The sequence below is a fragment of the Gossypium hirsutum genome, chromosome A01 (genome assembly GCF_007990345.1).
Source record: "Gossypium hirsutum isolate 1008001.06 chromosome A01, Gossypium_hirsutum_v2.1, whole genome shotgun sequence".
Classification (NCBI taxonomy): Eukaryota; Viridiplantae; Streptophyta; class Magnoliopsida; order Malvales; family Malvaceae; genus Gossypium; species Gossypium hirsutum.
Window position 1 is genome coordinate 118950691 of NC_053424.1, and position 23109 is coordinate 118973799.

Consider the following 23109-nt stretch of genomic DNA (forward strand, 5'->3'; position numbering starts at 1 on the left):
TCCAAGACCTAAAAAAAATTCTAAATAAATAATTCAATAAAAAAATATAAAATTTTAGTAATTATATTTAGTACAATAAAACATTTATTATATTTATGATAATATATTTTAATATAAATAAATTTAATATGTTAAATTTATTTTAACACTTTTTTTAGTACATTTAATGTATTATTATTTTTAAAATATTTATTAATTTTAAAAAAATCAAATATAAATAAGCTAAATCAACGCAAAGTTTATTTCTATTAAATTGGGTGCAGCTTGGGAAAAAAATAAATTTATATTTTGGATATATTTAGACTTAAAATTTCATCTGGATATATTGTATTATTCCAATCTGAATCCAGCGCATAAGCATGTCTGTTGCATATACAAAATTTAGTAATCTACCTAAATATTTCTTAAGTGTGCAGAGCACATAATTGTTGCCCAAACTTTGAAAACAAAAGCCATATGGGCACGTCGATTTCAATGACTTGTCATCTCAAACATAACCTGATCTTACAGATAAATTAGCTCAGTGGCATGTTTAAACAATGGTGTTTGTTAGGCATTGCTTGTAGCGAGTGTTGCGATGGTGCATGTCAGCCGAAGTAGTCATCATCATGGTAAAAACCACTCATTTCATACCAGAACAACCTTGTTGCTCCAATGAACCCCTTCGACCTTTTACTGCAAATTCAGAAGAAAAGAAACATGAGCAAAGCAAAAAAGAAAGGAAATGGTTATAGGAGATGTATTGAAAGTGCCATTTGTCCAAAATTGATAGATCACTTAATAAGTTGATATTGTCTCCAAGTTCTGCTAGAGTTTTGTCTCTTGCCTTCTCCGAAAACCTTGGAAGGTTTTCATGGAAAGAGAACAACAGGCATCATACAATACATGGACATGCGGCCACCCATCTTTGGTCATAGTGCTCATGTCCTCATGGTGGGTGGCCCTACACCCAGGCATGACCCAATGGTGGGTATGCTATACAAGGGGTAAGAGTTCAAAATCCACCATGAGCAAAGATGCTTACATCCCCATGGTAGGTGTTCATACACCCAACTCAAACCTGATGCCTCAAGATATTTCCCTTCCGTGAAACTTTCAAAGCCCTCAACAACTCAAGCATGGCTTGAGGATAATACCAACCCATTGGGAAATTTACCAGTTCTAAGCATACGATACTATGAAAACTTTTTTCAAAAGAGTAGATTCTCTTGACAAGTGTTCTAAATGAAAATACAAGTACTGAACTAACAAAAATATTTGAAGTACCAATCTAACAATTTAGTTATTGTACAATAGCCATATTAGATATTAAGCTTAGTTTTTTTTTTTTTTTTTTACCTGGGTTTACTATTTTTATGCATTTTGTTATAGACTTCATTGAAGTCACAGTGTCAGGACCTGCAAGCATAGCATATACAGAGTAAGTATGCAAGAACCAAAGTGGGTGACACTATCAAATAACAGAGCAAATGAGCTTTTACCGCATTGTACATTCATATCTTTCTCTGAAAACACTTCCCTGAAAGTAGATGAAAACTCTGACATCACTTGATTAGCCCCCATATTACCATTCCCTGATTCATGTGATGACCTTCACAACATCCATGGAATATAAACTTTTAGAGAACAATAACTAAGCTGATAGTAAAGAAGCAAGTGGAGATATTATTGGTCAATACCCTGAAAGAGCATCTCCAGAAGTGGCCAATGTTGGTTCACAAGGGTAGCCATTTGTTCCATCACATCCAAGATCAAGGTCAACCAACAATTCAGAGAAAGAGAAATTCGCTCCCAAAGCATCTAAATTAGGCAAATCAAGGTCGAAAAGATCAGCATCCATTTCGGATTCAGATGTTGAAGTCTCGTTTGTCATCGGTTTGTGCACGTTTTCCATCACTTCGGTACCATCAAAGTCGAGCCTGCTCTTTACATGATCCCTCTTGCCAACCCTCTTCGAGCATGTCTTAACCGGTGAACAAGAAGAAATGCAATGGTTCGTCTCAATGGCGTAACATGTCACTTGTTTTAAAGGACTAACCGTGACCCTCTCGGTTGAAATTATAGTACAGTTTGTAGGAGTAATCCGTTGTGGCGTATTGTTTTGACTGCAATTCACAGTTGAAGAAACATCGACCGGAGTCGTCAATTTTTCACTCTGAGGGGAAACTGCTTGTGGGGGTGTCATAGGCTGTGGTTGATTGAACAAACATTTGGCAACACCGGATATGTGTGTCGTCGATTCATTGGCTCCACAATTGGGGGACGATGATCGATTTAAAGTTGGCTGACCAGCTACTTGGCTATTATTCATTCCATTATCAGACTCTGCAAGCTTATTCATTCCTGCAACCAATATACCAGGGAATGTTATATATGCACCAACCACCAAGTACTATGGAGGCCCTTATACTAAGAGTCAAATCACATTTTATCCATATATTTCATGCTGTCATACAGAGATCAGTTCTTAACAATAGAAATTAATGTAACTTTTAATAGATAGATCAGTTCTTTTTGATACAAATACTAAATTGTTCTTTTTTTAATAGAAAAAACAAAATACGATCTAACTCTCAGTACAAGAGTTTCTGTGGTACTTTTACCAATAATATGCATATGAAAATAACTCTACCTTGGCTTGTTAACCTCCTAGAAGTTAATTTGCTACGAGTTCTTTTTGCAGCTGTTGGGGCTTCATTGGCAACCTCAAAAGTCCTTTTATTTATTGTTGATAGCTCACTTGTAAGTGGTGTGGAGTGCTTATCACGCTCCATTATTGAATTTCTAGGACCGGATACTGGAATAATAGTTGGTGTGCTGTACATAGGAAGGCCTAAAACAAGAGCACCAAGCAAAACACAAAAAGATTAATCAAGTAACCAAAAAATAGCCAGCTAAAACTAATTCAACATATGCTATTATCTCTCTAACAATGTTTGAATTAATATTTAGAATCTCAATCATCATATGTTGGCAATCAAATTCAATAAGACTAACAATTTCTTTAACAAATAGTAAGTTTAATATTTAGTAGAATGTTAACTGATAAATTTTAGGTCTTTTAGATTTTTCATTTATTTTTTTACTTTTAAGATACTCATATTAAACATTACAACAATTATTATGTGGTTATTTTATATTCTATTATTAAATTATATAAGTTAATTATTTTTAGCAGTAGTTATATAGATTTTACTGTGTATTTATATAAACACAACATATATTGTTGTGATTAGCATCCTGTTCCTACTAAATGAACTAAAAACAGCTACAATTGTTGAATTATGTTTCACATGAATAGCTATTTGGATATGAATTTTCATTTCTATAAATTTTACTTTTAATTAATCACATTTCGTTTCCTACTAAACCAATAAAAAATTACCCCTATGAAATTATGTTTCAATAACTATTTGCATTTACCACTATAATCCTAATTACATCAAAATTAAGCTATAATTTAGAGTTAAACATATGTACTATCTACATCTTATAAACATTTTCAATCTTCAATCATTTAACATTTTCAAATACCAGCTAAAAACATAATGTAACAGTTCACAAAAAATGACCAATTCTAAAGTAATTAATCAACCACCAAGACTCGAATTTTTGTACCTGGAGGAGACCCAGCAGTCGGAATTGACAGAGGAACCGTCACCGTCGGTTTAGTCACATTAACATGAGAGATCATAGTAGGAACAGGTACAGTAGAGCTTGCATTAAAAGCGTTCATCACAGATTGCATCCCTTGCAAAAGAGATTGAACCCTACATTTCTCTTGCTCCAAACGAGCTTTCTCTTGCTCTACTATTACCTTTTGTTCTTTTAAACTAATGTACTCGTTTAACATCGCCCCCAAGCTTAACAAACTCTTCGGCGCCTATAAAAAAAAGTAAAAAAAAAATGAAAAAAGATATAACGATCTGAAATTAAAATACAAGGGTTTTGTAATTTTGTATCTATACCTCTCGAACGGGGGATTTAGAGATGAGAGAAGAAGCTTCAGATCTGAAAACGGAACGGGTTTCGGAGTACTTGTTATCGGAAAGGTACCGGTCGACGATGAATGCGACTTGCACCGGAGTGACTTTCCCTTTGCCTAGTTTCTCTGGTTTCTTAGATCGGCTTTGCTTTGCCATTTTTTGTTCTTTACAAAAGGGGGAAAAAAGGCAAAGGGAGAAGAACATAATGGAGGGTGAAACTGTGAAAGTAGATATATGGATTCAAAGAATTGAAAGAAGAGAGGGAAACTTGGCAATGGCGCCATGGCTGAACAAAGCTTTTTTTTTTTTTTTTTGAAGAACGAAAACGCGGGAGAGTTTTGAATTTTTTTGTTTTGTTTGATGGGTTTAAACCTTCATCTAATCCCTTTGGTTTTTTAATATTTAAAATTTAGTTCCTCTATTTTTAATATGGAGGAAAGAAAACGCGGGAGAGCTTTGAATTTTTTTTGTTTATAGGTCAAACTCTTCTTCTAATCCCTGTGATTTTTTAGTATTTAAAATTCAGTCCTTTTTTTAATCTCATGAATTTCGGGTTTTCTTTTTAAGAATTACCTTGTAAAGAACCTTTAATTATGTCAAGCATTACAATATCGTGAATTACAATTGGATAATTAATCTTAAGCATGAAGTGATTATCTTTTCCGAAGCTTATATGAACAAGATAGTCTCTGTGATCGAATTGCATTAAAAAAGAACGATACAGCCAAAGGTGAAATTAGAAAATTTTGAGGCGTCAAAATGTAATTTTACTTTTATACTAATTTATAATATTGAAAATTTTAAAAGAGTAATATAACAATTTTCTCATTTTTTGAAAGACCTAGGCCACTGCATGCCCCTTATTGTCACCCCTAAATATAGACTCGAAACAAGTCAATGATGTCTGATAATCGAAGTCTAATTGATAAATCATAAATGCCTTTAAATTGAAATTATATAGCATTTTTTAAATAAAAATCTTGGTCATGTGGCCAATTACCTTTTGTTCATTTATTATTATTATTTTTAAAACAATGTTGAACAACCTTACAACCCAAAAATCAAAATATTAAAAATTTTAGGGTAGTGCGGTACGTTTTATTTATTTTTTGTCTCATGTTACAATATCTAATCTCACCGGCACCGTTATTTTTACACTAAGCGCAGGTAAATACACCACCCATCTAACTTCACCCTTAAAATCCTGGACTATATAGCATTTTAAAAATAAACCATGTTTTTTTATTTTAAAATGCCACATAAATTGATGGAATTACATCAATAATTCAATGGAAATAAATTATTAAATCAGAAAAAGTAAAGGGATTAAATTATTGAGATTAAAAATAAAGAGACTAAATTTCAATTGTATAAAGAGTACAAGGACTGAGAGTAAATTACACCTTTTTATTTACTTTAAGCGGAGTACTTGGTTGGGATTTTCAGTTTCCCGGGAAAATGTAGTTTACTAGCGGTAAAATGGATAGACCAATTATTTACCTTTTCTATTTAAAAATATATAATTAATTAAACATTTTTAAATAAGAGGAATTAATTTAATTTAATGATTATATTTTATTTTAAATATAATTTTAAAAATTAAAATATAAAAATAATAAATAAAAATTAATTTAAAAAATCAAACTCATATAGCTTTAATCCAATACAACAATGGCCACATTCTCCATTTCTCTATAATTCTCTATAGCCTTTGCTTTTACTTTAGGGATGGCAATGAAGTAAGGTGAGGAAGATTATTGTTAAATCATTACCGTTTTATAGTTGTCATGCTTTGCTTTACGTGCGACCCTCTTTATTATAGATGTATAATCTTAAAATTATCTCTATAGACGCTAAATGCATACTTCATTATTTTGTTTCAATTTAATATTTAAATTATTTTTAAAAATTTCAATAATATTAAAATTAAATAAATATTTAAACACAATTCTTCAAAAAATATTTAAACATAAACTATATTCTATAATACATTATAACATTTTTTATGTTTTAATAATTATATATAAGAATAAAATAATAATTTCATATAATAAAACAGTAATTTCATATAATAAAACAGGATGGAACAAGATAAATAATTACTATAATCCATTTACACCTGTTATCCAAAAGAAAAATCCATATTAATGCACTGTTGAAATTCATCAAATAATTCATAGTTTTCTTGGAAAGCTTTAGTAGATGGCCAAGTTCCATCTAAAGGTAAAAACTTAAACTTATGGTGAAAATATCATAGAAGTCAAATAAGAGTCAAGAAAATTGACTTTTTTCAACCTAGTTTAATGGAAATGGTGATTGTTTGGCTTTTGTTATAGTTCCTAGTAGTTGTAGTGGTAAAAACGGTTCCTTTATGATTCCTCTAGGGATGGAGATAAGTAGTAGTGTTGTTGCTGTAGAATTTGATACCTACAAAGATGTAAATGTGTGATAGATTTGTATGGAAACCACATTACCATTGATACCATTAATCAATGGAGAAAAATTGCATTGTTGGACTGATAAAGATGCAAAATTCACATTGAAATCAGCCATTAAAGAACAAAATTTATAAATAGAACTATCTTTTAAATACAAATTTCATACCGAAAAAACAGTATTAGCTGACAAAGTTTACAGCTTTCATCATTGTTCTTTCAGATATATACATGTTTACAGGTCAAAAGCTAAAACTTCTTGCCTTGGTTTTCATTATTCTTCCATGGCCCTGCAATGCTCAATTGATCCTCCAACAAGAACATAAACAAAGCACAAATAGATACAATTTAAACAAGATACCGTGCAGTCAAGATAATACGTACATACATACATTCTTTATCAATCAATAACCTTATCCCACTTACCATAATCAAAATCATAGATCAAAACAGCTGATATAACACATCTTAAGCATGTGCAAAGATGAAAAATATGTCTTGAGGGTTCAGCTGATGCTTAGATTTTAGCTTCGGGTATTGTCTTCCTATCTCCAAGGAGAGCCAAAAGATGTTCACAGAATTTGCCATGGGTGCATAATGACACTGTTACTTGATTAACCTTTTGAGCTCTTCTCAGAGTAGAAACACAAAAATCGAATATAGACATACGATACCAAAACATCGAGATGACACAATGATCCATCATTTTAAATTGGAGTATTTCTTTAGGGGAAAAAAGTGTAAATCCATATGGGATCTCAGCAAGTAAAAAAGTTATCTTCAAATCCCTTTTGAAAGGGAAAGTTCAGATAGATAACGCAGTATGTAAAATAACATCATGGATCCATAAATAAATAAAATTATCATCTTTAGAACACAAAAAATAAAACCCAGAAAAGAAGAAGAAGAAGCATCTCAGAGAGAACATGCCCATATTGTTTCTTCACTGAACAATCATAGTGCAAGGATAACAATTTAAAAGCTCCTCACCGATGCTCTTTGTAAAGAAAAACTATGAAAAAACATAACAATCATATCAAAATAGAGAGTTAAATTGCTATTTTAAAAGAACCAGTTTTGATTAAGACAAAACTTCGTGCCTTGAAACAGTAGTTGTATCCTAGGTAGAAGAGAGGCGGTGAAGGAAGAAAATGTAGCCATTTATATAGGTGTGATTACAGCCAGAACCCTAATGGGCCAGTTTGAAAAAGTAAACCCATGTGTATAGCAAACAAAAAGACCAATAAGTTAATGGGTTTGGATCTTTTTCGAGTAACCCGATCCTTTAATAGATGTAGTTGAAATCGATAAAATTTTCAAATTGTCTCAAAAATAATAGATTTGTCAATTAACCCTTAAATTTTCATGAAATTATACATTAATATTTAGTAAAATTATATTTTCACCTCCAAAAGTATATTTCACCTATAATTTTTTGAAAAACAATTTTCTAGCTTCACTTCTATTTTGTAATATACTAATTATAAAAAAAATATTATAAGAGTAAAACGGAACGTACCAAGACAAGCATTTATAATAATCGTTTTGCTTCAGAGCGTGGATTCACTTTTTTAATAAAAAAATCTACCAATTAAGAGCATAGTGGTATGGAATTCATCAAGTGGTTCGCGTTTGTCATCACTGCATGTTTATGAAATTATAAATTGAGTTAGGTTGGATTTTCGGGTCAAAAATCAATGTTTTGAATTGGGTAAATTATACACAAGGTCACTAAACTATTAATAAATTCATGTTTTGGTCATTTAGGTCATGTGGTAATTAAAATCACAGTTATATGACTTTCTTTATTTGCACCATTAGCACCAATCGAAAGCTCTCATTTTCTTTCTCTCATTCAATTTAATTAGTTTTCATGAAGAACAAATAACTTTATTTTCCGATCTCCAACATCGATCATCAGATAGACTTGGATCAAAAGTATGTTCTTTTATTTAATGGTGGGTACTGATACATTGTACCAATTATCAAAGCATTACTTGGAGCTTATTAGCTGAACTTAAAAAAAAAAAAAGCTTACAGCCCAATAATTTAAATGAAAAGTTTCAAATAATTTAATAACTATTTTATAATTTTTTAAAATTAAGTGATCAAAATATAAATTTATTAATAGTATAATGACATTCCGTGGAGTTTACCCAAAATGCCTCATTGGAATGGGTACTCAAAAGGCCCAAATATCACACGTCCAACAAAAAACCATACTATAAATGCCTCTTTTTCGCGCTTCACTAGGGTTTTTGTTCTTTCGCAGGTAAAGCGGCAGCAAAGGTGTCATCTTCGATTCACAATGGTGAAAGGTCGCCAAGGAGAACGCGTCAGGTCTTAAATCTCTCAAGCCCCAAACTCATTTTTCATTAATTTAGCGAAACCCTTCATTCATTTGGTCTATTAATTATCGTTTTGTAGGCTCTATGTTCGTGGAACCATTTTGGGTTACAAGAGGTAACAAAGAATCTCATTTTTGATCTTTTTGAGCTGGTAATTGAGTCTTTGAATTAGGTTACAAAAATGGATTTTTGATTTTATTAAAGGTCGAAGTCGAATCAATATCCAAATACGTCACTGATTCAGATCGAAGGGGTGAACACCAAGGAAGAAGTGGGATGGTACTGTGGGAAGCGAATGGCGTACATTTACAAGGCTAAAGTGAAGAAAAATGGGTCACATTATCGTTGCATTTGGGGTAAAGTAACTAGGCCTCATGGTAATAGTGGTGTTGTTCGTGCTAAGTTCAAGTCTAATCTCCCTCCTAAATCCATGGTAATTAAACAAGTTGTAGTAATCCAAGTACTATTTTGCATAATTTGTATTGCATTGATTTTGCTGATTTTGGTCTTCTTTTTGGTTGAATAGGGTGATAAAGTTAGAGTTTTCATGTATCCCAGCAACATTTGAGGTAATTAATTTGAACAGATTCTTTTAATTCTCTGAGTATTTGTGAGATTTAACAGCATTTGCTTCTTTGTGTGTAGCTGAGAATTCATTCTACTATGTTAGCTCTATGCATTGTTTCTTGTATGTGATGATGGAAACACTATTGAGATTTCTCTTGGATTTTCTGTTATTAATCTAGTGATTGTGAAAATTTTGGACTGGTTATGGAAGTTTGTATGTCCGTATTGTGTATCCTTGTTTAAACTAGACTTGGAATTATAAGCCTTATCCCTCAATCGGCATTCCTTGTTTCTTAAGTTAGCTTGACGAGAGATTATTACAATATATAATCATGAAACGACTAGTTAACTGTATTGTTGTCATCTTCCTGTCGGCATACCTTGTTTCTTTAGCCGGTTTTGAAAACTGCATATTATTGCATTATATACAATGACACATTTTGAAATCCTTCATTACTTAAACAGGAAAAATGGGTTTTCTTGAGATCACCTTCACATTCCCTTTTCAATTTTAAAGTGAAAACTTACCAACTCATTATAATGAAACTGCAAGTTTATACTTTACACCATTGTCTTGAAATTTCTCGACTGGTTAGTTCATAGCCTTTATGCTTTAATGTATGTCATTTTGCATGACTTGTGTTAAGTGGGTTGTACTCAATTTGTTTAGATTTTATTCGTACTAGAATTCATAGCATACGCATAGATTTTTGTTCATCTATTTATTGCTCTACTTTTGTGTCTTGCAGATGCTAGGTAGGAATTGCAAGTTGGTAGGATGAGTTGTGCAAGTCGGGACTGGATTGCAATTTAGAGCTATATTTTATATCTATGATGATTTTGGTAGCTTTTTGTATTTCTTAAGATAATCAATATTGTTAAGTTCAAAATGTGGAATCTTTGTTATTGATAAAATATCAGTATATTTTTGGATCTTAAAAGCATGAATGCAAGCCATTTTGAAATATGATCTAATTGTTGTCAGCGTCTGTCTTTGCCCTGGTTGCATAAGATCAAGTTAAAGCCGTTTCATTTTGTAAGTTCTGGTTTATATAAGGCAAAAACAAAGAGAGACGAGGAGTTGAAAAATGTTTGAATTGTTAAACAAACAATACTTAGAACTGTAATGGAATAGGGCTGTAATTTAATAGAGTTGTAATAGAATAGAGCTGTAATGGAATAGAACTGTAATAAGTAATTCAACTGTTTGGTTGAATGGAATGGAATAGAACTGTAATAGTATTCTTGTGTTTGGTTGAAAGGAATAATGATGTAATAGTATAAGGAAAAAAACTAAAATGACCAGAATACCCTTAGTAGAATTTTTGTTAAGGGAGATGAATATTGTTATTGATATTAAATTTTAATAAGATTATTATTGAAAATAATTTAATAAAAATAATAAATAGTTTAACCATATTTTAACATAATTATTATTAAATATAATTTAATAAAAATATAATTTAATAACATTCATTATATAACTATTATTATATGAATTAAAAAATCAAAATATATAACACTATAAAAAATATATAATCTGCTTTATTATTTTTAAACTTCAATACATATTTAGGCTCCGTTTGTTTGCCAGTAAAATATTTTCCGGAAAATAATTTATGGAAAATGATTTACTTTTCTAGAAATGATTTACTTTTCTGGTGTTTGGATGAATTTATGTAAAATATTTTCCGTTATTTGGTAGATTTCCTGAAAATATTTTATAAAAGCTGTTTTAAATTAAACAAATATATATATCTAAGAATTTATTATCTTTTATTGTTTATTTGAGTTTATTATATATATACATTAATAAATTTTACATATATTGCAATGTTTTATTTATGGGTAAACTACAAAAATAGTCACTTTTGTTTGCCTCGGGTTACATTTTAGTCACTTATATTTGAAATGTTACGTTTTAGTCATTTATGTTATTATTATCTCCCTAATGATAATCCTACGTGGTAGTCCAACTAGATTTTAAGTGCCAACTAGATCTTAAGTATATCTGTTAATACATACTTCATCCGGGTAAATTATACAATTTTCTGTTAATACATACTTTACCCGGGTAAATTATACAGTTTTCTATTAATACATACTTCATCCGGATAAATTATACAGTTTTCTGTTAATACATACTTTACCCGGGTAAATTATACAGTTTTCTGTTAATACATACTTTACCCGGGTAAATTATACAGTTTTCTGTTAATACATACTTTACCTGGGTAAATTATACAGTTTTCTATTAATATATACTTCATCCGGATAAATTATACAGTTTTCTATTAATGTGCTTGTGAAGAAAAATACAGAACAACATTTCATAGATATGTTTCCATCTATTTCCAGATTACTATAGCAAGAGAGTAAGTCAAGTCTGAGTTATTGTGCTTAGTAGAAATAATAGAATGCAATGAGGCTACAAAAGCAAGAACCAAAAATTACAAGCAAATATAGTAATCAGGAGGAACAACAAGCAGTAAGTAATTAAGCCAAGTGGCCTATCAACCTGCAACCACTGGTATAGGGTTTAGACAAAGCAAATCAAGCAACATAGAGATAGATTGGTTCAGTGCAAAATAGCATCAACAAAGACCACCAAATGTGAAGATATCCCAAATTTAATCCATATCCTAAACTAGGTCAACAAAACATAGAACCATAAAAAAGGCACTGATGAACTAAATATGAACTATAAAGCATTAGGGAGGAACCGAAATCAATAAATTAATGAACATCCACTAGCAGTAACAATAAGACAAACAGTTATTTCTCTGCTATAAACAAGAATCATAGAGAAGAAAAGCAAAAAAAAGAACAGAACAGAGCAAACCCCTAAACTGAAATCATAAACAAGATAGAGGCTATCGAGAAGAACGGAGGAACTGGTGACTTCAGTTGACTGACATGAAAGAGCGGAGGAATGAAAGTGGCCGGAGGCAAAGCAAGCAAGAAAGGCTGGGTGAGAGAAGCTGTCGGGTTGAAGTAAAAAAAAAAAAAAGAAAACGTACCTTTGAGGAGATGAAGATGAAGGGTAGATGGATGGATGCTTGATTTGGAGAAAAAGGTTGGAAGAAATCTGGAGCAGAATTTTGGGGAGAAGAAATCAGGTTATTTTGGTCCCAAAATTTGAAAATGTATTCGGCGTGTGTGTTGAATAGCAATTCAGTGCCCTCACTACTGAATACCTATTACAGGAGGTGAGGGAATATGACTGTAATAGCTAAACTGCAGAATTACCTAAACGGTGAACTAAACGTATGAATCACTGTAGCGCGCGGAATAAGGCAAGAATGGCATAGCAATTCCATCCAACCAAACATACTGTAATGTTTTGACAAATTATTTTTGATGTCACTGTAATGGCTCACGCTCTCGTTTCTTGACAATATAGTTCTTTAAATGTGATAAAGGTGAGGATGAACACAAACAGGCCTTCAATAGAGCAAGTGCCCGCACCAAAACACACTGCATTATAGATTTTGAATCCACAAAGATAATCAAAACTCAAGAAAAGATAAATCACTTCAACCTGCCCAATGCTAATAACTTGCTGTTCAACGTCAACAAGTAGGATATTTGATTTCTTCAGTACAGAAATAATAGAAACAGAGGATAGTGATTTAACCACTAAATCATCTGCTACTAGAAACGATGAGTTCTTCAGGACATAGCCCGAGCTGAATGACGAGTTTGGGTTTGGGGACTCCGGGTCCAAAAATGAGGAAAACCTTACTTCAGAACAGATACTTGGAAACTCCTTTGGGCAACTATAAAATGGTTGAAGAACAGCTTTCTTAGAATTCTATGGCTCGGTAATGGAGAGCATAATGTTTAAATCTTGAAGCAAATAAGAGATGGATCCAATTGTGAGATTACTACCTAGTAAGAGTTCCAATACAGAATCAAAAGGTATGGTGAGGAAGCTAAATAAGAGGTCCACAAAATCTTCATTTGTTTCAGCGAATAATATTTTCCAATCAGACTTCCTCAGTATTATCTTCATACTTGTTTTGACATCATTTTCAACTGTCTCCTCCATATTTGGAACTACGAGCAAGGACTTTTCACCGCTGAGAATTCGTTGTTTTCTCAGAAAAGCATCAGTCAAAGTGGTCTTTGAGACCAGTGAATAGCTCAAAAGATTAGACATCTGAAAATAGTTATGCAATGAGAGACATAATAATCAAACAAAGACATTATTGAAAGGATGAATGCTGTAAACAGTTAAGGATAATACTACCTCATATGAATCAATTTCCAGAACTTCTTCTTTGATGTGATGAAAAATTCTTGATTCCCAGCTTATGAAGGAATTGAATGAGATTACCTGGCAAACCTTTCATCACTACTAAATCATCAGTGATGAAAAACATGGACTCTCCCTTAGTTTCATCTTTTACTACATCCATTTACCTTCCAGAAACATCCCTGTTCATCAACTTTCCGCAACTGCATTTTGCAGTTTTTTAGTTACTCAATAAACCAGCTAGTCTTTCACTACACATTTTCGCACATAAAAATCTTTGTAGGCTCAGTAACATCCATGTTAAGCTTCATTTTCTTCAACCTGTTTTCATGAATGGTTCTTGGATAAAGCAGCATATACTTATATGCATGGGTACGACAGATGTTCGTGTTTAGATTTTCGACCCTGTTGTATAAGTTAATCAAGCAGCCAGGCTCTGGAATTTGAAGTTTGCAGAAAAGTCGAGGGATACTTCCGAGGGGAAACATAAGGATGGTACGAAGGGTATCGACAAAATCATTACCAGCTTCAGATAGAATTACCTTGTTTCTTTCCTGGTCTATTAAAAGCTTGATTGAAATCCTGGTTGATTCTGAAGCCATTGATACAAAACAAAAGCAAACTCAGACGGATGAAATCTGGAGCACGGCTGAAATGAAACTAAAACCAGTCTATTTATTGTGCGAGTCCATGAACTGAACATATTTAAAATTATAATTTATAAACTTATGTCAATGAACTGAACAGGTAATGAAGTGCGTGCATGATTATGGACTAATTACGTAAACAATGACTTGGGGGAGAGTGTTGAAAATTGGCCAACAATGCTGCTCTGATATTTTTGGTTGAAGTGCAGGCAGCTTGTAAATATGCTGCAGCACGTATGCTTGCTGTAACAGCAAGGTTGTTGTTTAGTTACTTTGTTAAGTTAGTTGAAAATGAACTAAGTTGGTAATGTTTTAATATTTTTAGGTGCTGATTGACATAATTAGCTTGTGTAAGGGTTAAGTTTTACTTGTTTCAAAGTATGATTAATGGGAGTAATCGAATATTTGGTGACGTATTTCGTTATAAAAATATTGTTTTTCTTATTGAAAAGTTGAGTAAAATGAGCTATTAGCCATAAGTTCCCTTACTGCACATTTATGAGCAAATAAAAATACTTTGCTTTATTGTTCTATGTCCTCCGTTTTTCATCCTTTGCTCCTCCAAAATCACCAACAGAGAGCAACTAGAGTTGTGAAAATGTAGATAACCCAGATCATGGCTAGCGGAATATTATTGACTAGTTCAGAGCTTTCTACTGTATCAATTAAGGGCCTAAGACGAGATATCCATGTTTATAAGCTATTCGAATTCAAAGAGAAAAAAAAAATTGAATTCGATTAATCATTCTCGAGCTGAGTTGAAGCTCAAGTGAACAGAGTTTAAGTATTTTGTTTTCGGTATTCTTCATGTAAGCGATGGGGGATGATGGAGGCCCTAACTCCCTAAAATGTAAAATTTTACTTTTGGCCCATTAAATTTAATATAATTTTGAATTAATAAATAGTTAAATTGTATTTTGACCCTTAAAATAATAAAATTTTAATTCAAAATTAAGTTATACATTCTCAAGAGTAGAATTAAGTTGTACATTTTTACAAGAGTTAAAACTATTAAAATTGTAAAATTGTATTTTAACTCTCATAAAAATGTATAATTTAATTCCACCCCTAAGAGTTTTTATATAGTCACTTACTGTTGATATTGAATAAAGAGTGGCTTATATTATTTTATCACCATCTCTTTACAGATAACCATTCGATAGTTTCCAAACAACTTTATTGGGAGATGCGAAACTGAATCCTCGTTTGCAGGCTGTCCCTGGGGTTGTTTGAGTGTAGTTGCCGAGGGTCGAAGGTTAAAAGTGATTCCCGAAAATTTTTTTTTTCAACTTAATGTAACAAAAAATTTTCAGACTAAAATTAATTAATTAAATATTTAATGCTTTATCTCTTAAAGCCCCAAATTTTTTCAGTTTTTATTATCTTACATTTTATAAATTTTTTTAAGAGGAGTTCAATTTATTATTACACCTTTACCTAAAAATGTCAAAAACGAGCCTAACGCTGTAGATTGATTTAACTTAGAAATGAGAGAGCTTATTGTCATACTCCTTTTTTTTTTCAACCATATTTTGAAAAAAACATATTAAAAAAAGTGGATATACGAGCATACAAGATTTATGATCTTTAAAAAAAAAACAAATATCTTAATAAAATTAAATATATCTATGTCGGTTGAATACTAGTATTTGACACTCAACCTAAGTTGAGTAATATTAGTTTATTTTTCTTCTCATATTTTTCACTTAAAATTATACATGTTTATTTTGGAATAAATTAAAATAAATTCCAATTATTTATTTTATTTAAAAAAATTCAACCATTAATATAGATAATATTTTAGTTCTATGTAATAAAGATATCGAATTAATTAAAAAATTTACTTGATATGAATATTATTATTAATATAAAAATATATAAATTCAAATACGATGAAGAGTATTATATAATTTTAAGAGAATAAAATTTGGACCCACTTCGGTGTAAGAAACGAATAATATTGAATCCCATTTTCATATTGCTTGAAAGCTAAGTGGAATTATTCCAACTCCACTCACAACCATCATTCATTTTCCCTTAGGTATCTTTTTCCTTTAATAAAGAATCCTGGAAGGAAAACAATGCAAATTCTCCTATTTTTTTTCTGTGGAGAAGTACCAGGAAAATGATTTGAAAGAAAGAACATATGAAAATAGAATCAAATTAAAAGAAACACAATATATTCTTAAAAAGATTCGCTGAAATATCAGAGATTAGCTATCTTTCGTTAAATAAGAATAATAAATAAGTAGAGTGAATTTGAGGTTGGTTTGTGCTGTGTTCCAAACTTCATCCCGTCTGAAGTTTCTCTTGTTTTGTATTCCATTCTGTACCTATGGCTTTTAAAACATTCACGGCTTCAATCAAACTGTTGATAGACCAGGAAAGAAACAAGGTACTTCTTGCTGAAGCTGGGAATGATTTTATTGATATTCTCCGCAGCCTTCTTAAGTTGCCGCTTGGAAACATTGGTCTACTCTTTCGCAAAAATAAAAGCCTGCTGACCGGTTGCTTGGATAACCTAAACAACAGCGTCGAGAATCTGAGCCTCAACAGCTTTCGAACCCATGCATGTAAGCGTATGTTGCTTTATCCGAGAAGCATTCATAAAGACAAGCCAGTCCAGTATTTTACATGCAAAAAGAGGGGATGTGGTTTGTTGAGTTATTATGAAACTTCTAGATGCTCTTGCGGGAAGTTGATGAATAGTGAGATATATTTAGAAGAAATGGAGAGAGATGGGGTAAAAGATGAAAATGAGGGAGGGTTCAGTAAAGTAGAATCCAGGTTTTTCATCACTGACGATTTAAGAGTGATGAAAGGATTACCAGGTGATCTCATTCAATTCCTTAATAAGTTGGGTATCAAGGATGTTAATATGAATGCTGTCAAAGAACTTGAAATTGGTTCAAAAGAGGTACTGTGTACTTAACTCACTTCCATTTTCTTCTTTTGAATATGATTTAGACTATGATCATGATAGTAATTTATGTGTCCCCTTGCTTGATTATATCAGATATTTAATCTTTTAAGCCATTCATTGATCTCAAAGACTACTCTGACCGATGTTTTTCTAAGAAAACAAGGAACGATGTTAGTTGAACGGCCCCTGCTCATAGGTCCAAGTGCCAAGGAGACAACTGCAAAAGATGGCAAAACAAGAGTGAAGATAATGGAGAGAAAGTCAGATAGGAAGATCTTGTATGCTGAAGCAAATGAAGATTTCGTTGACCTCTTATTTAGCCTCCTCACAATCCCTCTAGAATCGGTTTTACAACTTGTAGGAGATAGTTACATCATGGCTGGATCCATTTTTAACTTGTTTAACGATTTAAACACTATATTCTCCATAGCCAAGCCAAAGACTCTCCAGGATTATGGTTGGCCTAAAAGAATATTTAGCTTCCTCACACACCCTTTGGGATCTGTATATGAATTTGTAACGAAGTCAAAGAATTCCAAAAAAGTTGTTCTTCCCCCATTTTATAGTTGCCCAAATGAGATTCCAGATATCTGTTCTCAGCAGCCTCCTGCATATTGTTTAGTGACAGACTCCAGTAGCGAAAACAGGAGATACTACTTGGATAGTGCAATTAACAAAAGAGAAGGGCCCCTAAAACTGTTGGATCCAAAGTCTCCAGAACCGAACACAACGAACAGTTCGGGCTATGTCGAGAAAAACTCACTGTTTGTTATCACAGATGATCTAGTTGTTAAACCATTATCCTCGGTTTCTAGTATTTCTTTACTAAAGGAAATAGGGGTCGCAGTCGATGATGTTGAAGAACAAGTTATTACCATAGGAGGGATTGAAGTAAGTCATTATCCTTGCGAGTTTTGATCAATCTAAATTTCCACTTTTCACTCACTTTATATTCATAATCTGTAATGCAATATTGTTTTGCAGGCGCTCGGTTTATTGAGGGCTTGTTTGTGTTCATCTTCAGCTTTGTCAGATTTAATGAAGGTTTATGTCTAGCAACCAAAGCAAGAGCAATTATAGCAAAAGCTACATTATATTATTATTGCAGTATCAAGGATATGGAGTTGTAGTCGCCTAATAGTCAAGGTGTTTCAGTTTCCTAATAGTCAAGGTGTTTCAGTTTACTTTCATGTAATAGTACTTTATTGTCTCAGTTCAAAACTAAAATATTACTTTTAAGTAATGTTTCATTTTCTATCTTGGTTTTTGCTTTAGTGCAAAAGAGTTTGAATGAAATGGCTCAAGTTAGGGACCTTGGTTATACTTTGAAAATTGAAGGCTGTTAAGTATGGGGAACACCAATCATTTTGCTGAAGCAGTAATGGCCCTTTTATGAACTCACTCAATAAATAGACTGGTATTAGGTTCTTTTCTGCCATGCTCCAAACTTCATTCATCTGAATTTATTCATGATTTGTTATTTATTCTATCTCCATGGCTTCTAATTCACCCATCATTTCAATCAAATTATTGTTAGACCAAGAAAGAAGCAGGGTAGTTCTTGCTGAAGCTGGTACTGATTTTATTGATACTCTCCGTAGTATCTTTACGTTTCCCCTTGGGAATATTGCTCGGCTTTTTCGTAATAATGAAAGTTTGCAGCCCGGTTGCTTGAATAACTTATACAACGGTGTAGAAAGTCTCAGCCTTAACAGCTTTCGGACAGATGCTTGTAAGTCAATGCTGCTTTATCCAAGAAGCATTCATGAAGATAAGTTCAAGAGCTTGAAGCTTAACATGGGGTTCACAGTGCCTACCCAGTATTTTGTTTGTGAAAAAAGGGTTTGTAGACGAAATCCGGTAGGTTGGCTTAGTTATTACAGAACTTCAAGGTGCAGTTGTTGGAAGTTGATGAATAAAGAAGCTATTCTTCGAGTGAAAAAAGAATGTGTGTTGAGCATTGGCCTGCAATGCAACATGTGACCAGCAGCTCACCAAGCAGGCCAGAAATGAAGCAGAACCGAGTGCAGCAGCTTGTTCAGTCCATTTTGTTTTATTTTGCTCAAATGTAACTTGTTTAGTTAGCTTGAAATTTGTATTCAAAGTCAGTAGGATTAGTTTTTGATTTGTACTTGATGTAATGGCTGATGTATGAGCTTACTTAAGTTTGAAATATAACTTGTATTAGTTGTGTATTAGTGGGAGCAGTTACATTGTTAAGTAACTGTCCAATTTCATGTAACCTTCACATATATTTTGATTTCATTCAATGAAAATTGTTATCCAGTTACATTATTCAAGTTTTCAAACTTTCTTCTTTCATTTTTCGGTTCTTTTGCTTTTGTTCTTGTTTGAATGTTAAGTTGCTACCAATGTTCCAACAAATGGTAACCAGAGCCTAAGTCTTTGAGGGCCTCTGTTTGTTGGTTGCTTTGTTGAGAAAATATAAGCTTGAGAAAGAAGAAATTGAAGCTGTTGAGTTTGCTTCAGCAAGATGAGCTTCACTCCACCTCCACCTCCAGTGTTTGCTGGTGAAAACTACCACGTTTGGGTAGTCAAGATGAAGACATATCTTCAAGCTCAAGACTTGTGGAGTGTGGTTGGGAATGACATTGAACCAGCTCCATTGAGAGCCAATCCCACGATTGCTTAAATAAGGCAACATGCTGAGGAGAGCACAAAGAAGCAAAAAGCCTTGGCTTGCTTGCAAAATGGAGTTTCTAATGTAATCTTCACTCGAATCATGGCCTACAGCACACCTAAGGAAGCATGGGAAAGGCTAAAGGAAGTGTAACACCCCCTAACCCCAAACCGTCGCCGGAATGAGGTTATGAGGCATTACCGGACATATCAGACAACTTACGAATAATTTACAATTAATACAACTTTCATAGTATAATATAATAATTAAGTCCCTATCTTGGACTCTCGAAGTTCAAACACGTATTAAAAGTAGAACGGGACTTGTTCGAGTATTCCAAATTTTTTTATTTTTTATAAAAAAATTTCGGCAGCATTTCTGCTTATTTTTACCTAAACCTCCTGCAAATTCAAACCAAAATCACCAATACCAATGTTTCACATTCATATAACTAATATTTATATCATTAACATAATTTTAACTTAATAACTATCATAGCATCATTCAAAATTGATTATAAACTTCATTCATTTAACAACTTAATGTTCATGTATCAAAATATCATGTACTTTCCTTACCATTTCATTTAACCATCTAAATCTTATAATTCATCATTCACTACTCAAAGTAATATACATATTCAAGTGACTAAACAACACCTATGTACATGCCACCTTTACCCAAAAGAAAAATATACATCACCAAGTTTGTGCTGGAGTCGGGATTGTTCTGGATGCTGAGCCGGGACACTTGACTTCTACTAACCTGCGCACGGAAACAACCGTACGCTGAGTATGGATATACTCAATGGTATTACTATAAATCAAGACTATTTAACATTAATAAAATTTCAAACATCAACCATAAATTTTATAATTATTTAAACTACTTTTATATATAATTATTTTACTTCATAAATCTTAAATTCATAATTCATTTTTCTCATACTAACTCAATTCATAATTTAATTCATGCATTCTTTCTCGTACTTTTCAATAGTGCTAAAACAAATAATCTCATTTTCAAAATTTCATTTCAATTATTTACCCTATTAACAAAGCTCGGATTATGACAGATACGCGGATTTCCACCCAAACACACCAGAATGTCCAACCCAAACACACCCAGAATATTTTAAATCCTCCATAACACACCAGTAAGGCATTAAGTGCCTCTTCGGATAAATCGAAGTATATAATAACAGAAACATCTTCTCGGTCGAACTACAATCTCCTCATCACATCACAAATCCAATGGCATGCCATTTGTATCAAATCTAGTCCGACAAGTTAATAGGGTATTATTTTACCTTTTCTAATTTCAATTTAATTTACACAAAAATTTTCACTACTCATTCAATTCAAATATCTATTATCTTAATTCATATACAAATTAATTTTCACACAAGTGTATACCATCAACACCATACAATATTTGTCACCATTTATTTATTTTTCAATCAATACACTTTTCAAATAATCACATACTTACCTCAGGTCTTACTTACCATACATCACAATTAAAATTTCAGCAATCAATAATAATTAAAATTTGAGTTATAGTAATACACACCGCAATTCTCCCGTTTTAGTCCTCGATGACTTTCTCCTTTCCTTTCGATGCTGGCGTTTCAGGTTCTTTGTTGGCTACGAAAATAATAGTAATTTATATTATTATTTACAGCATTAATTATAATAAATAATTAAATTTCTAAACAATTCCTAGCTTATTCCCAATTTAATCCTAGCTAAACTTAATTATTTTCTTAATCCAATTCACTCTCTTTTTCTATTCAAATTTTGTCTAAACTTATATTTAACTATAAAATTTCCAGCATATTTCCCTAATTTCGAAATTTCTTCAATTTAGTCCCTTCAACATAAAACTTATAGCCTAGTTTACAATTTAATCCCTTAATCAATTATAACTTAGAATTCATTCAATTAAATCCCTAATTCCATAATTTATCCAACATGAACCATATTTGGAAACATATAAACTCTTGAATTATCAACTTAATTTCATCAAAACTTGTTTTAAAGCTTCTAAAATATCAAAATTAAGAGAAAATGACTTAATTAAGCTTACCAATTAAACTTGAAGCTTTAAAATCCCAATTTCCCTTTTTATTTTCTTTCCTTTTTTCTTCCCCTGTTTTCGTTTTGTTCCCTGCTTCGTTTCTATTTCTTTTGTTTTGTTTCTTTGTTTCCTTAATTCTTTTTATGCTTTATTATTTTATTAACATAATATAATATTAATATCATATATTAAAATATCTTTTACTTTAATATTAAGTAAATTAATAATTATATAACAAGTGTACATATTTATATTATTACAAATGTCATTATCTAATTTGCTTATCAAATAAAAATCTCATGATTTAATTAATACAATTAATAATTATAAAATATCTTTATACTTAAATTATAAGTAATTAAATATTTAAATTACAATTGTACTAATACAATTCTTACACATGTATATTTTATTACCATACAATTGTCTTCTATTTAATTTATTTAATAATAATGCTAATAATAATAATCTAATATAAAACCATAATGTTAATTAATAATTATAATAATTTAATATAAAACCATAATAATAATCATTATAATATATAAAACTTAAAAAAAATCTTTGATTTTATTTCACCAATATGCCGCCTCATTTGTAGTCAATGGCTTAATTGCCATTTTAATCCTTTTTATTTTCTATTGCTTTATAATTAAACTTTTACCCTTTATTCAATTTAATCCTTTTTATTACTTACTCTAAATTAAGCTAAATTCACCTAATTAGATCCTAATTAGACACACCACTAGGCTCATAAATATTTTTAATAATTATTTTCGAACTTATTTCACTAAGACAGAGGCCCTATAACTCACTTTTCCGGTGCCCGTGAATTCCGGGTTATTACAGGAAGAATTCATAGGGTCAAATAAAACAAGGCAGCAACAAGTGATTAACTTGATAAGAGATTTTGAGAACCTGAAAATGAAAGAATCAGAGAGCATCTAGCAATATTCAGACAGGATCATGGCCACTGTCAACAGCATAAGGTTGCTTGGTGAAGATATCAGTGATAGCAGGGTTGTTGAAAAGGTTATCACCAGACTCCCTGAGAGATTTGAGTCCAAAGTCTCATCACTTGAGGACTCAAGGGACTTGACAACCATTTCTTTGTCTGAGTTGGTGAACTCCCTTTATGCATTGGAGCAAAGAAGGGCCAACAGGCAGGAAGAACATCTTGAAGGAGCCTTCCAAGCAAAGGCCAAAGATGGTCCAGGTTCAAGCC

The 23109-nt window shown here is 31.9% G+C and overlaps 4 protein-coding genes and 2 non-coding genes across 8 annotated transcripts; 2 read left to right on the plus strand and 4 right to left on the minus strand.

The window, feature by feature from the left end:
- Window positions 1-563: 563 nt before the first annotated feature.
- Window positions 564-4309, minus strand: LOC107958028 (uncharacterized). Its single transcript, XM_016893679.2, has 7 exons — window positions 3969-4309; window positions 3619-3883; window positions 2633-2833; window positions 1680-2343; window positions 1482-1591; window positions 1339-1398; window positions 564-675 (listed from the first exon to the last, which is right to left on the minus strand). The coding sequence occupies exons 1-7, from the start codon at window positions 4188-4190 to the stop codon at window positions 623-625; spliced, it is 1575 nt and encodes a 524-aa protein (XP_016749168.2). The 5' UTR covers window positions 4191-4309; the 3' UTR covers window positions 564-622.
- Window positions 4310-7171: 2862 nt separating this feature from the next.
- LOC121207219 (small nucleolar RNA snoR27) lies at window positions 7172-7269 on the minus strand. Its single transcript, XR_005902318.1, has one exon. It is a non-coding gene; the product is annotated as a small nucleolar RNA snoR27 (small nucleolar RNA).
- A 60-nt stretch (window positions 7270-7329) lies between these two features.
- Window positions 7330-7420, minus strand: LOC121207198 (small nucleolar RNA snoR26). The gene has a single exon (XR_005902296.1). It is a non-coding gene; the product is annotated as a small nucleolar RNA snoR26 (small nucleolar RNA).
- A 1190-nt stretch (window positions 7421-8610) lies between these two features.
- LOC107958029 (60S ribosomal protein L35a-3) lies at window positions 8611-10303 on the plus strand. The gene is made up of 5 exons (XM_016893680.2): window positions 8611-8761; window positions 8849-8884; window positions 8974-9202; window positions 9296-9338; window positions 10086-10303. The coding sequence occupies exons 1-4, from the start codon at window positions 8730-8732 to the stop codon at window positions 9335-9337; spliced, it is 339 nt and encodes a 112-aa protein (XP_016749169.1). The 5' UTR covers window positions 8611-8729; the 3' UTR covers window position 9338; window positions 10086-10303.
- Window positions 10304-12699: 2396 nt separating this feature from the next.
- LOC107960703 (uncharacterized) lies at window positions 12700-14196 on the minus strand. Its single transcript, XM_016897000.1, has 6 exons — window positions 13916-14196; window positions 13762-13797; window positions 13589-13649; window positions 13247-13498; window positions 12878-13150; window positions 12700-12813 (listed from the first exon to the last, which is right to left on the minus strand). Exons 1-6 carry the CDS (start codon window positions 14194-14196, stop codon window positions 12700-12702), a joined length of 1017 nt encoding a protein of 338 aa, XP_016752489.1.
- Window positions 14197-16394: 2198 nt separating this feature from the next.
- LOC107958031 (uncharacterized) lies at window positions 16395-19464 on the plus strand. 3 transcript variants are annotated; one of them, XR_005928681.1, is made up of 5 exons: window positions 16395-17158; window positions 17258-18055; window positions 18149-18335; window positions 18440-18581; window positions 18702-19464. XR_005928681.1 is itself a non-coding variant. In XM_016893681.2 (3 exons), the coding sequence occupies exons 1-3, from the start codon at window positions 16577-16579 to the stop codon at window positions 18218-18220; spliced, it is 1452 nt and encodes a 483-aa protein (XP_016749170.1). In that variant the 5' UTR covers window positions 16395-16576; the 3' UTR covers window positions 18221-18403. The 3 variants fall into 3 exon arrangements, 1 of the variants encoding a protein (XP_016749170.1); XR_005928679.1 differs by having other exon boundaries at window positions 18440-19464; XM_016893681.2 differs by lacking the exons at window positions 18440-18581; window positions 18702-19464 and having other exon boundaries at window positions 18149-18403.
- The last annotated feature ends 3645 nt before the right edge of the window (window positions 19465-23109 follow it).

Coding starts and splice junctions, on each gene's coding strand:
- LOC107958028 (XM_016893679.2), bottom strand. CDS start 4,190: ATGTTCTTCTCCCTTTGCCTTTTTTCCCCCTTTTGTAAAGAACAAAAA. Junction 1,592..1,679: donor TCTGGAGATGCTCTTTCAGG/GTATTGACCAAT, acceptor GATGTTGTGAAG/GTCATCACATGAATCAGGGA. Junction 1,399..1,481: donor AGATATGAATGTACAATGCG/GTAAAAGCTCAT, acceptor CTATGCTTGCAG/GTCCTGACACTGTGACTTCA.
- LOC107958029 (XM_016893680.2), top strand. CDS start 8,730: ATGGTGAAAGGTCGCCAAGGAGAACGCGTCAG. Junction 8,885..8,973: donor ACCATTTTGGGTTACAAGAG/GTAACAAAGAAT, acceptor ATTTTATTAAAG/GTCGAAGTCGAATCAATATC. Junction 9,203..9,295: donor ATCTCCCTCCTAAATCCATG/GTAATTAAACAA, acceptor TTGGTTGAATAG/GGTGATAAAGTTAGAGTTTT.
- LOC107960703 (XM_016897000.1), bottom strand. CDS start 14,196: ATGGCTTCAGAATCAACCAGGATTTCAATCAAGCTTTTAATAGACCAG. Junction 13,798..13,915: donor AGAACCATTCATGAAAACAG/GTTGAAGAAAAT, acceptor TGCAAAATGCAG/TTGCGGAAAGTTGATGAACA. Junction 13,499..13,588: donor TGGAAATTGATTCATATGAG/GTAGTATTATCC, acceptor AACTATTTTCAG/ATGTCTAATCTTTTGAGCTA.
- LOC107958031 (XM_016893681.2), top strand. CDS start 16,577: ATGGCTTTTAAAACATTCACGGCTTCAATCAAACTGTTGATAGACCAG. Junction 17,159..17,257: donor TTGAAATTGGTTCAAAAGAG/GTACTGTGTACT, acceptor TGATTATATCAG/ATATTTAATCTTTTAAGCCA. Junction 18,056..18,148: donor TTACCATAGGAGGGATTGAA/GTAAGTCATTAT, acceptor ATTGTTTTGCAG/GCGCTCGGTTTATTGAGGGC.